Here is a 13,613-nt window from a genome sequence, read left to right as displayed (position 1 = left end):
GTGGTTGTAAAAAAAAAAAAAAAAAATTCATGAAATCGTAAGAAGCAATCAGTCATGTGTTTGTGAATACCAAAGTGCTCCCAGCAGTCCATCTAGCACAGTGACTGTTCATAGGGAGTTAAAAGGGATGAGGTACAGTGATCAAGCAGCTCCCTATAACCCACACATTTTTGTAGTCAAAGCTAAGCAACACTTGATGCGGCGAAATGAGTGATGCCAGAGGACAGAGAACAAATAAAGGAAATGAGTAATTTGGTGTGAGGAATATTAGTACATCCTGTGGCAATCTGATGGAAGGGTTTGTTTTTGGTGAATTTGAGGAGAACGTTACCAGCCACCACAAATAGTTGCAACACTGAAGTACAGAGGAGGTGGTGTTATGGTATGGGGTTGTTTCTCGTGGTTGTGGTGCGTCCCCTTTCTGCGCTTAACAAAACTCTAAATGCAGAAGGATACAAACACATTTATCAGCACTGCGTACAGCAGAGGAGCAGTTCAGAGGCAATGACTGTGTCAGCATTAGAATGCACCTTGTGTTAAAACTGCATATGTGAGAAAGTAGTCTGTGGACAACAACAATACGAGCCTGCCCAGAGTCGCTATCTGAATGCAGCGAAACACCTTGCAGGTGAGTTAGAAGGTCAGTGTCCAACGTCAATATCTTCTCTGGTTTTAGTTCTTTAGGAAGAATGGGCTGCCATCCTTCCACAGGGATTCAGACATCTCACTGTAGGTGTCCCCAGCAGAGTTGAAGCTGTCATAAAGGCTAACTATGAACACATTCTGTATTTAAGCTCAGTAATGGATGTCTGGATATTTTAGATCAGATAGTGTGTTGGGTGATAAAGGGATTGTTGATTGGAGTCTGGTTTGTAGTGACAGTGGGTTTGTTGGTGTTAAGGCAAGAAACAGAGGGGCAGGATATTTTCTTTGTAAAGGCATTGGTATTGTTACTGGTATTCTTAAATCGAAACTCTTACAGTGGATTTTAAGACAGTTTTCCCTTGAGTGACTCCTCCTACTCCACCAAAAAGTATCTTCACAGGGGGTTTTGAATCTAATTTACTTTTTTCGTGTTATAATCCATATTAGCAGCATAAGAGTGTAATATTCTACAGTGTAACGCCATTCTATTGTGTTGATTTAGAGAAAATGCATATCTTTGGGCACCCCGGAGATTATTGTTGACGGGATTCATCTCTATATATGAAACGCAATGTGCTGACTCACTCATCATCGCCCAGCCCAGGCCTCTAAGGACAGAAATTTGGAATTTGGAGAGGGCTGCGATGTTACACTGTAGGCGTCGTTTTACAAGGAACTTTCCGAAATTCCGCCTCAAAGCGGGTGAAATAAGGTATGATATGTTTCTTGAAAATACGAAGGTCTTTCAATAAGTAATGCCCCACATTTTTTTCAAAAGCCATTAACATACATAGACAAACGTCCTTGTTGGTGCTTCGCATTTGATGTTTGTTCTATGCGCCGGTGAAGTTTTGAACCATTCTGGCAGATGTCAGAGCCGTACTACGGCGTCAAAATGGAGTCTACATACGACTCACGTTACGAGCAGCGTGCTGTTATTGAGTTCTTGTGTGCAGAAAAAGAAAGCGTGGTGGACATCCATAAACGTTTGTGTGCAGTGTATGGCGATGCTGCAGGTGATAGGAGTACAGTTGGGAGATGGGTTCAGAAAGTTACAGCCTCAGGAAATGCAGAAACAGAGCTCCAGGATCAGCCACGCTCGGGACGTCCTGTTACAGCCACTGCTCCAGACATGCTGAATCGTGCGGATGCTACACTCCTGGAAATTGAAATAAGAACACCGTGAATTCATTGTCCCAGGAAGGGGAAACTTTATTGACACATTCCTGGGGTCAGATACATCACATGATCACACTGACAGAACCACAGGCACATAGACATAGGCAACAGAGCATGCACAATGTCGGCACTAGTACAGTGTATATCCACCTTTCGCAGCAATGCAGGCTGCTATTCTCCCATGGAGACGATAGTAGAGATGCTGGATGTAGTCCTGTGGAACGGCTTGCCATGCCATTTCCACCTGGCGCCTCAGTTGGACCAGCGTTCGTGCTGGACGTGCAGACCGCGTGAGACGACGCTTCATCCAGTCCCAAACATGCTCAATGGGGGACAGATCCGGAGATCTTGCTGGCCAGGGTAGTTGACTTACACCTTCTAGAGCACGTTGGGTGGCACGGGATACATGCGGACGTGCATTGTCCTGTTGGAACAGCAAGTTCCCTTGCCGGTCTAGGAAGGGTAGAACGATGGGTTCGATGACGGTTTGGATGTACCGTGCACTATTCAGTGTCCCCTCGACGATCACCAGTGGTGTACGGCCAGTGTAGGAGATCGCTCCCCACACCATGATGCCGGGTGTTGGCCCTGTGTGCCTCGGTCGTATGCAGTCCTGATTGTGGCGCTCACCTGCACGGCGCCAAACACGCATACGACCATCATTGGCACCAAGGCAGAAGCGACTCTCATCGCTGAAGACGACACGTTTCCATTCGTCCCTCCATTCACGCCTGTCGCGACACCACTGGAGGCGGGCTGCACGATGTTGGGGCGTGAGCGGAAGACGGCCTAACGGTGTGAGGGACCGTAGCCCAGCTTCATGGAGACGGTTGCGAATGGTCCTCGCCGATACCCCAGGAGCAACAGTGTCCCTAATTTGCTGGGAAGTGGCGGTGCGGTCCCCTACGGCACTGCGTAGGATCCTACGGTCTTGGCGTGCATTCGTGCGTCGCTGCGGTCCGGTCCCAGGTCGACGGGCACGTGCACCTTCCGCCGACCACTGGCGACAACATCGATGTACTGTGGAGACCTCACGCCCCACGTGTTGAGCAATTCGGCGGTACGTCCACCCGGCGTCCCGCATGCCCACTATACGCCCTCGCTCAAAGTCCGTCAACTGCACATACGGTTCACTTCCACGCTGTCGCGGCATGCTACCAGTGTTAAAGACTGCGATGGAGCTCCGTATGCCACGGCAAACTGGCTGACACTGACGGCGGCGGTGCACAAATGCTGCGCAGCTAGCGCCATTCGACGGCCAACACCGCGGTTCCTGGTGTGTCCGCTGTACCGTGCGTGTGATCATTGCTTGTACAGCCCTCTCGCAGTGTCCGGAGGAAGTATGGTGGGTCTGACACACCGGTGTCAATGTGTTCTTTTTTCCATTTCCAGGAGTGTAGTTGGTGAAAGTTTCTTTGAAAACAAATAATTATTAAAGAGCTACTAAAACATTATTGAAGCTACGTCTATGAAAACTGGTATTTGACTTCTTGTTAGAAATTAAAAAAATCATGTTTCAATGTTTTTGGACATTCAACCCCTGAGGGGGTGAAATACTGATGAAACTTTTTGTGAAAATATTACATTATATTACAACATTTTCAAAGCTAATTGGATTTGGCTTCTAAAGAAATATGTTTTAGCTAATGAAAGTTTCTATGAACATATCAAAATAAAAACTCAAAAGGGAGGATTAACAAATGCCTTCCACTCTAATTACTAGAATTGCGTTTTGGTGGGAAGCACTTCCAGAAAAGGCGATGCCTCTATGGCATTATTTAGCGTGCAATGCTTGGAAGATGTTGCAATTTGTGAACAACATAGAAATTCGATTAAAGGAAAACAAAAAAACATCTCTACAGACCCACAGTCAACGTGAGCGAAGCAATGGGTGCTAAACTAATAGAATGTATAATTCTTGTAACAGACTCCTGTACTAACCTGAGCGGAAAGTGCCCGTCGTATCGGGAACGACCACTTCGCGCCAGTTGTCGGTGTGGCCGTCGCTCTGGTAGGAGGTGACGACGGTGATGCTGTGGCCCCTGGCGTGCAGCGCCTTCAGGTAAGACTGTCCGAGGCCCCAGTGGCTGCGGCTGTGGACCGGGAAGAAGGCCAGGAAGTTGGCAGCCTCCAGGCCGGAGAGCGCGCAGGCCAGCAGCGTCAACTGGATGGCTCGCATCTGGAAAAGCGAGGCTTGCGCGGTGGTCATAACTCCCAATGTGTGAGTCCTCAAACTGGTGAAAAGTTGTGGACACTAGCAGTAATCTGGAACAGCACGACAATGGATTGGTACACTGAGACTGGTGTTACTGTTGAAATGCTGCATAAATGTACAGCGTGCAATCCAGAGCCACTGCAGTTCCCTTACCAGTGGCTGGTTCAAACGGCTCTGAGCACTATGGGACTTAACATCTGAGGTCATCAGTCCCCTAGAACTTAGAACTACTTAAACCTAACTAACCTAAGGACATTACACACATCCATGCCCAAGGAAGGATTCGAACCTGCGACCGTAGCAGTCGCACGGTTCCAGACTGTAGTGCCTAGAACCGCTAGACCACCAGGGCCGGCACCCAGTGGCTGTTGCTGTGTATGAACATGAGAGTATGTGAACAATTTAACTTTCGACACGTTGCGGATTTATTTGTTATTTTTCTTTGAATTCTGTTAATAGTAACATAGATGTGGCAGTCTGAAAGACAGGGCACTTAAAAATCTACCGCGCACCACTGCTCCTCTAGACTCCGTGAAACTTGGCAACGGGGTCATGAGCACACCTTCACTTGTGCAGGGTTTAAGGAGCTTTTGCGCATGCGCGACTCGTGTGACGTAATTGCCTAGTCCTCGCCGCTCAACTACAAGGTGTTAGCACATTCGCTCGGCATAAATCCTGCTGGATGATAGCACACTTCTCAGATATGCTAATTCACTCACTATACAGGGTATTACAAAAAGGTACGGCCAAACTTTCAGGAAGCATTCCTCACACACAAATAAAGAAAAGATGTTATGTGGACATGTGTCCGGAAACGCTTAATTTCCATGTTAGAGCTCATTTTAGTTTCGTCAGTATGTACTGTACTTCCTCGATTCACCGCCAGTTGGCCCAATTGAAGGAAGGTAATGTCGACTTCGGTGCTTGTGTTGACATGCGACTCATTGCTCTACAATACTAGCATCAAGCACATCAGTACATTGCACCAACAGGTTAGTGTTCATCACGAACGTGGTTTTGCAGTCAGTGCAATGTTTACAAATGCGGAGTTGGCAGATGCCCATTTGATGTATGGATTAGCACGGGCAATAGCCGTGGCGCGGTACGTTTGTATCGAGACAGATTTCCAGAACGAAGGTGTCCCGACAGGAAGACGTTCGAAGCAATTGATCGGCGTCTTAGGGAGCACGGAACATTCCAGCCTATGACTCGTGACTGGGGAAGACCTAGAACGACGAGAACACCTGCAATGGACGAGGCAATTCTTCGTGCAGTTGACGATAACCCTAATGTCAGCGCCAGAGAAGTTACTGCTGTACAAGGTAACGTTGACCACGTCACTGTATGGAGAGTGCTACGGGAGAACCAATTGTTTCCGTACCATGTACAGCGTGTGCAGGCACTATCAGCAGCTGATTGGCCTCCACGGGTACACTTCTGCGAATGGTTCATCCAACAATGTGTCAATCCTCATTTCAGTGCAAGTGTTCTCTTTACGGATGAGGCTTCATTCCAACGTGATCAAATTGTAAATTTTCACAATCAACATGTGTGGGCTGACGAGAATCCGCACGCAGTTGTGCAATCACGTCATCAACACAGATTTTCTGTTAACGCTTGGGCAGGCATTGTTGGTGATGTCTTGATTGGGCCCCATGTTCTTCCACCTACGCTCAATGGAGCACTTTATCATGATTTCATACGGGATACTCTACCTGTGCTGCCAGAACATGTGCCTTTACAAGTACGACACAACATGTGGTTCATGCACGATGGAGCTCCTGCACATTTCAGTCGAAGTGTTCGTACGCTTCTCAACAACAGATTCGGTGACCGATGTATTGGTAGAGGCGGACCAATTCCATGGCCTCCACGCTCTCCTGACCTCAACCATCGTCCTTTCATTTATGCGGGCATTTGAAAGCTCTTGTCTACGCAACCCCGGTACCAAATGTAGAGACTCTTCGTGCTCGTAATGTGGACGGCTGTGATACAATACGACATTTTCCAGGGCTGCATCAGCGCATCGGGGATTCCTTGCGACAGAGGGTGGATGCATGTATCCTCGCTAACGGAGGACATTTTGAACATTTCCTGTAACAAAGTGTTTGAAGTCACGTTGGTACGTTCTGTTGCTGTGTGTTTCCATTCCATGATTAATGTGATTTGAAGAGAAGTAATAAAATGAGCTCTAACATGGAAAGTAAGCGTTTGCGGACACATGTCCACATAACATATTTTCTTTCTTTGTGTGTGAGGAATGTTTCCTGAAAGTTTGGCCGTACCTTTTTGTAACACCCTGTATACTGTAGTAACATTACATGGGACGTTAGTATACGTTAAAGTTGTACTGACTATAATCCAAATTTGTGGGTTTCTGAATGAGTTATAGTACATTAAGTTATGAATTTCGTTGTACAGTAATCCATTGGAGGCGCTGGGAATTATAAGGGCCTAAAGCATGTCAAAATGGTTCAAATGGCTCTGAGCACTATGGGACTTAACAGCTGTGGTCATCAGTCCCCTAGAACGTAGAACTACTGAAACCTAACTAACCTAAGGACATCACACACATCCATGCCCGAGGCAGGATTCGAACCTGCGACCGTAGCAGTCGCGCGGTTCCGGACTGCGCGCCTAGAACCGCGAGACCTAAAGCATGTCACTCTCAATTGTGAGATTGTAGCATTTACTCATGCTTCTGAAATATGTTGATCTTATGAGGAGTCAGGTTTGCCTGTGCTGTAGGCCCACATTTTGTATATGAAAATTCACGAAAAGCTGTATCACTGGTTTTCCTGATATTCACTTAAATGTGGGATCGACGGCGGTGCGCTTTAGGCCATAATGGACTTCAGCCCTCATTTGTATTCTAGTCCATGTTGGTAGACATTACTACCTGAGTTTAATCATTTCCACAATCGGCTGTTTGTGTTTGGAGTTAGTTGTCTACTGTGCGGGAATCGGGTTTCGTGTGCAGTGTAAACATGAACTATGTTAAATCTATTTTAAACGCTAACAAAAAGTAAAGCCATGAGGACGCGTCGTGCTTGAGTAGCTCAGTCGATAGAGCAGTTGCCCGCGAAAGGCAAAGTTCCCGAGTTCGAGTCTCGCTTCGCCATACAGCTTTAATCTGCCAGGTAGTTTCGCATCAGCGCACAATCCGCTGCAGAGTGAAAATCTCATTCTCCAAACAGAGAAATAAATTGCCACGAAAAGTTAGCCGCAAAGGAACTGGGCCCTCCGAGAACATATCCATTGATTGAGAGTGACGAAATCAAATAAGCGTGACTACAGGCGAACGTTTATCAAGGAAGTGTACAGTTAGCACAGGTTGTTCTGTGAGAGCAGCGCAGGAATATCTTATTTTCAGCCCGGAGGTACATTCGTGAACTAATACTTCTGTTAGGGGTCTTGTACGTGCGTGTGGGAAAGCACGAAAGCTGTCATTTATACAAAAATGCGAAAGAGAGTCTTGCTAAATCTTACACGTAATTTCGTTATCGCCATAAATTGTGCTTAATTCTGTACAAGACAACAAAAATCGGCAAGAACAGCTCTTTCTTTTGTCAGGTAAGTTACGCGTCTTATTATTATTATTATTTCTTTCCTTTCTCAGACGTTATGTCTGGTTAAAAATGGAAAGTGACGCGGATCTTGATCAAGCGTGACTTCCTTTTAACTGTACGGTATATGTTACATTGCATGTAGGAACTTTCGGGTAATTGAATATGTATCAATAATTACAGATTTCTGTAGTTGTATATATACGTTTGGATGTAGCTGTACTGCGTTGATGTACTGGTGTATATTGTGTGGTATGACTCCTGTAGTTGATAGTATAATTGGTATAATGTCAACTTAATCCTGATGCCACATGTCTTTGACTTCCTCAGCCAGTTGGATGTATTTTTCAATTTTTTCTGCTGTTTTCTTCTGTATATTTGTTGTATTGGGTATGGATATTTCGATTAGTTGTGTTAATTTCTTCTTTTTATTGGTGAGTATGATGTCAGGTTTGTTATGTGGTGTTGTTTTATCTGTAATAATGGCTCTGTTCCAGTATAATTTGTATTCATCACTCCTCAGTACATTTTGTGGTGCTGCTTTATTAGTTTATGTTGTATGGCAAGTTGTTGATGTATTATCTTTGCTACATTGTCATGTCTTCTGGGGTATCCTGTATTTGCTAGTATTGTACATCCGCTTGTGATGTGATCTACTGTTTCTATTTGTTGTTTGCAAAGTCTGCATTTATCTGTTGTGGTATTGGGATCTTTAATAATATGCTTGCTGTAATATCTGGTGTTTATTGTTTGATCCTGTATTGCAGTCATGAATCCTTCCGTCTCACTGTATATATTGCCATTTCTTAGCCATATGTTGGATGCGTCTTGATCGATGTGTGGCTGTGTTAGATGATACGGGTGCTTGCCATGTAGTTATTATTACTGTTCTTATTATTACTGGCAGTGCCTGTGGTTGTATAAACTTGTTGATAATCGTAAACGTTATACAACAGATGCTATTAATCTCACGTTCTCAGATTTATCTGAATCTAAAGATATGTGAACACACAGAACGTATACTCACGAGCCGCCACTGCTCTTTGCATAGTTCATACTCACCACACAAGTGTGTGTTTGAGGACGGGGGAGTGGTTGGTGTAGGTGTGAGTGAGTGCTGGGATAGCCAGCCTGACCAAATTGTGATGAGGCACCATTCACCAGGCAAAAGGCAGTGTGGACTGCAGATAGGAAAATTTGAGGTTTATGGGACATTATGTTGAACACAGCAAGTCCCCTGACTTCACGGCTCTTGACGTTATAATATCTATAGCGCCATTCGATTGATATCTGATCGATCGTTTCCTGGCTACAGGGTTGTTTTTTCTTTAAATTAAGTTTTAACATATTAAAGGTCGCTTCTGACGTACAGTTTAATATACTTTGGACTAAAAAATTAAAGTAATTTAGTTTTTCTTTTTCTATTCATAGCCATGAATTTACCCCTCTCCATTATATCATTTATCATCTCGTGGTTCATGTTTTCGCTTTTGGTTTCAATGTCAGAGACCATACCTAGCACTGCTAGCGTTTATTAGCAGTCGAAGCCATCTGTTATTCTCACCTGAGAGAACAGCTTTTCCGGCGCACGGCTCCCGTCAACTAATGCCGCCAAGCCTCGCTGCAGCGTTCGATTTTGTACACTTCTCATGGACCGTTTTATGAGACTTTTGAGCTGTATTAATCGAAGCGAGAGGCCACAATACTTTTCTTCAGTTAGTTTATCACACAAGACAATATTTAAGTTAAAATTAATCAATTAAAACTGTATATGGAGACAACAACACAGTACTGAGAGAGGTAGCGTAGTAGTATGATGCTGGACTCTCATCTGAGAGTACTTCGGTTCAAATCCCGGTAAGATCTCCCAGATTTGGGTTTCTTGTTCGCTTTCTCGGACGCTTCCTTTGATTCCTCTCCCATTCTTCGCCCCCGCCTCGTCATCGACGGTACGCTTCGCAAATGCGGTTAACCACATAAACTCTCTAAACTAAAGGCTATCGATTGAAATGAATGAGCGTAACATTGCACTCAGTTTTCATTTTGGTAGTGTTATGGCAATTTAAAAAAAGAAAAATACCTTTAGAACTTCTGTCTCCGCACCAACTCTGAGCGACCAATGTAGTACTGTTTTTATTATAATCATTTCATTTATTTAATGCAAACTGTGTGTAACGTGATGATGCGAAGTCGATCATTCGTCCCTTCGCGGCACGATGTACGCTCGCTCTATTGTTCCACAGACGACTCTTAACGCTTCGCTACTGGCGATTTACTTTCAACTGGACTGCTGCAGTCAATTCGAGTGCGGCGTTCTAGCCGTAGGTAGTCCTCGTGGTAATTGTGTGTTTGTTCACAAACAGTATCAACGGTGACCTTCCGATCGGTACAGGAACAGTCATAATAGCAAAATGTAGACTTTCAGGGCCGGAAATATCACGTCCATTATAATTATCCGGGCTGTTATGCCGTCGTCGGTTGATGAATTCTGTGTCAATTCCCAACGTTTCGTCTCCGACTGCGGGAGACATCTTCAAGGGGGTCCGTAGCTCTATTGAAGGTCCAACACACCCACTGGCTCGCTACTGATTCATCAACCGACCACGGCATAACAGCCCGGATAATTATAATGGACAGTCATAATAGCAACACATCGGCAGGATATATCGGGGTGATGCCAGACTTTTGTCGATGTGTGTACGAATAGATTACATTCTTGTAGCACAGGGTCACCGAAAAGACCGTTAACATTTGGGAAAGCACTAATTCACGGAATAATGCAGGTAAAGAGGCAAAAATTCAGACACGTGCCTGAAATAACATGGGATTATATTGAAAGCAAAAACGAGTGCAAGAAAAAAAAAAAACAGGACGACATATGGCGCTGACGACAACACCGCATGAGAATCGTGTATGACGTAGGCTGCAATGAAAGGCCGCATGGAATTAGCCGAGTACCGAATTTTCAAATCTTGACGGACTTTTCGGTCACCCTGTATATCGATGTTGTCGTACGGTTTTGCCTTACAAGTAAGAATTAACTAAATACTGCACAAAGTTTTTCGATAAATTTATTACTGGTTCAGCAACAAGAAGACGAGAAATGTTAAAAACATCCGGAGAAGACGTGAAGCTATTACCTCTAGATTCCACACTGAAGAGTCAAAGAAACTAGTATAAACAGGCAGAACATAGCGCTGTGGTCGGCAACGCCCGTATAAGACAACAAGTGTCTGGCGCAGTTCCTAGATCGGCTACTGCTGCTACAATGGCAGGTTATTAAGGTTTAAGTGCCTTTGAACGTGGTGTTTTATGCGGCGCACGAGCGATGCGACACAGCATCTCCGAGACGAGCGATGGGACACAGAATCTCCGATGTAGCGATAAAATCGGGATTTTTCCGTACGATCACTTCACTAGTGTACCATGAATATCAGCAATCTGGTAAAACATCAAATCTCCGATATTGCTGCGGCCGGAAAAAGATCGTGCAAGAACGGGGCCAACGACAGAGGTGCAACCCTTCCGCATATTGCTGCGGATTTCAATGCTGGGCCATCAACAAGTGTCAGCGTGCGAACCATTCAACGAAACAACATCGATGTGGGCTTTCGGAGCAGGACGCCCACTCGTGTACCCTTGATGACTGCACGACACAAAGCTTTACACATCGCCTGGGCCCGTCAACACCGACATTGGACTGTTGACGACTGGAAACATGTTGGCTGGTCGGACGAGTTTCGTTTCAAATTGTGTCGAGCGGATGCATGTGTACGGGTATGGAGACAACCTCATGGATCCATGGACCCTGCATGTCACCAGTGGACTGTTCAAGCTGATGGAGGCTCTGTAATGGTGTGGGGCGTGTGCAGTTGGAGTGATATGGGACCCCTGAGATGTCTAGAGACGACTCGGACAGGTGACACGCATGTAAGCATCTTTTCTGATCACCTGCATCCATTCATGTCCATTGTCTACTCCGATGGACTTGTGCAATTCCAGCAGGACAAAGCGACCCCCGACACGTCCAGAACTACTGCAGAGTGGCTCCAAGAACACTCTTCTGAGTTTAAAAACTTCTGCTGGCCACCGAACTCCCCAGACATGAAGATTATTGAGCATACCTGAGATGCCTTGCAACGTGCTGTTCAGAAGAGATCTCCACTGCCTCGTACTCTCAAGGATTTATGGAGAGCCCTGCCGGGTTCATGGTGTCAGTTCCCTCCAGCACTACTTCAGACATTAGTCTAATCCATGCCACGTCGTGTTGCGGCACTTCTGAGTGCTCGCGGGGGCCCTACACGATATTATGCAGGCGTAAGGCGTACCAGTTTCTTTGGCCCTTCACTGTAAAAGAACGGGGAGCGCCTGAAAAGATTAGTCAGGAAACTTGTCTTTTTTGTCGGTATATAAAGGCCCATTCATATTCCTGATAGTGAAATATTTGCGAATAAGTCTCATGTAGTTCGCTGTAGACTTTGGCAGCAATCGATGTCGAGGAAGTTCAGTGAGGTGTGGCCAGGGAGTATGGGTATCAATCCTTACGAACTGGAATGATTACGTCTGCGACCCCATTCCAAACAGAGCCTGCGATTGGTGCAGGCACCAGAAAGGTGACACCACAAAGTAGTGGGAGCAGAAGGGCTCGTGAATGCGGTACACTGCGGGGTGGTCTGCCGCGTGGCGAAGGCATCTGGTGACTTGTAGCCATCTGAACCACTCCCATTACGTCAGACACAATGTGATATTATACAGGGTATCATATTTATCTTGACCATCACAAAGGACTCTTTGTGCAGAAGCAGAATAAAGACTGGCTTAGGAATATATAAATTAAAACGGCTCGAGCAAATATTGTTTAGCTACCAGGGGCATGATTACCTGTCTTGTCACTTTGTTTGGTACGAAAATATGAACAGTATTACGTCTTTTTTAAAAAGCACTCTGCAGGTAGTCAGGGTAACGTAACTCATCCACCTCCTCTCGTTGACAGCAAGCAAATTGAGACAATGGGCAAACAAGTACCAGTCTTTCAGTCAGCCGTTTTGAGTTGAATGTGTGTGTGAGCACAGTGTACACCGTATATACGAACGACGTGTTGCGCACATTAAAATCAGTACTTGATTAGAAACTGCATTTATTTCGAGCAACCACAAAATAGAAAAACTGACATAAGTGCTCCAGCATGTGAAGGTGTTAGGTTACCCTGGTTTGCTGCAACGTGTGCAAGTAGAGCAGAGTCGAAAACCAGTTTTGTGTCACGTTTTTAATAACGTCATGTTTACGTGAATGGTACGCTGTGATACGTTTTTGAACAGATTTTGAAAAGAGTTACTGTATTATCGAGTAAAAAATATTTGATGCAATTTAGAAAAAGACATACTGCTGTTCATATCTTCGTAAGGGACATAGTTATGAGAAAGGAAGTCACATATGACAATTTTTTTTTTTATTTTGCTTCTGGGCAAAATTTATTTGAGGTAGTCAAGATGAGTGTGACACCTTGTGTATCACTAATAATGCCACAGCTTCTGCAATTTCGGCTTTTTATATCCTCCCAGCACAGACCTCTCCACCCCCTGCCGTTGTTCTACAGAGAGACAAAATGGTTCAAATGGCTCTGAGCACTATGGGACTTAACTTCTGAGGTCATCAGTCCCCTAGAACTTAGAACTACTTAAACCTCACTAACCTAAGGACATCACACACATCCGTGCCCGAGGCAGGATTCGAAGCTGCGACCGTAACGGTCGCGCGGTTCCAGACTGTAGCGCCTAGAACCGCTCGGCCACTCCGGCCGGCTACAGAGAGACACACGGAAAGAATAGCATCAGTGGAACATCTGCCCCACAGTGAGAAAAAGTTCACAGTGGCGAAATATTACGGTTCGAAATTACACTTCTAAGAAATATTATCACCACACATCCGTGATAACGTCAATCAAGATTACATAACTACAGTTCGGTTGGGTTATTTGGGGGAAGAGACCAAACAGCGAGGTCCTCGGT

General features: G+C 45.2%; 1 protein-coding gene across 2 annotated transcripts in view; it reads right to left on the bottom strand.

Annotated features, from left to right (window-relative positions):
- The window catches only part of LOC124711330 (UDP-glycosyltransferase UGT5-like), a 105,717-nt gene that overhangs the window by 67,615 nt on the left and 24,489 nt on the right, over window positions 1-13,613 (bottom strand). Inside the window, exon 2 of one of the 2 annotated variants that reach the window (XM_047241353.1) lies at window positions 3,766-4,003. In XM_047241353.1, coding sequence (XP_047097309.1) covers window positions 3,766-4,003 — 238 coding nt within the window. Of the gene's footprint in view, window positions 1-3,765; window positions 4,049-13,613 lie in introns of those variants that run through there. The other variant, XM_047241352.1, reaches the window with a different exon arrangement.

The sequence above is a fragment of the Schistocerca piceifrons genome, chromosome 8 (assembly GCF_021461385.2).
Source record: "Schistocerca piceifrons isolate TAMUIC-IGC-003096 chromosome 8, iqSchPice1.1, whole genome shotgun sequence".
NCBI lineage: Eukaryota > Metazoa > Arthropoda > Insecta > Orthoptera > Acrididae > Schistocerca > Schistocerca piceifrons.
This window is presented reverse-complemented; position numbering and strand designations above follow the sequence as displayed.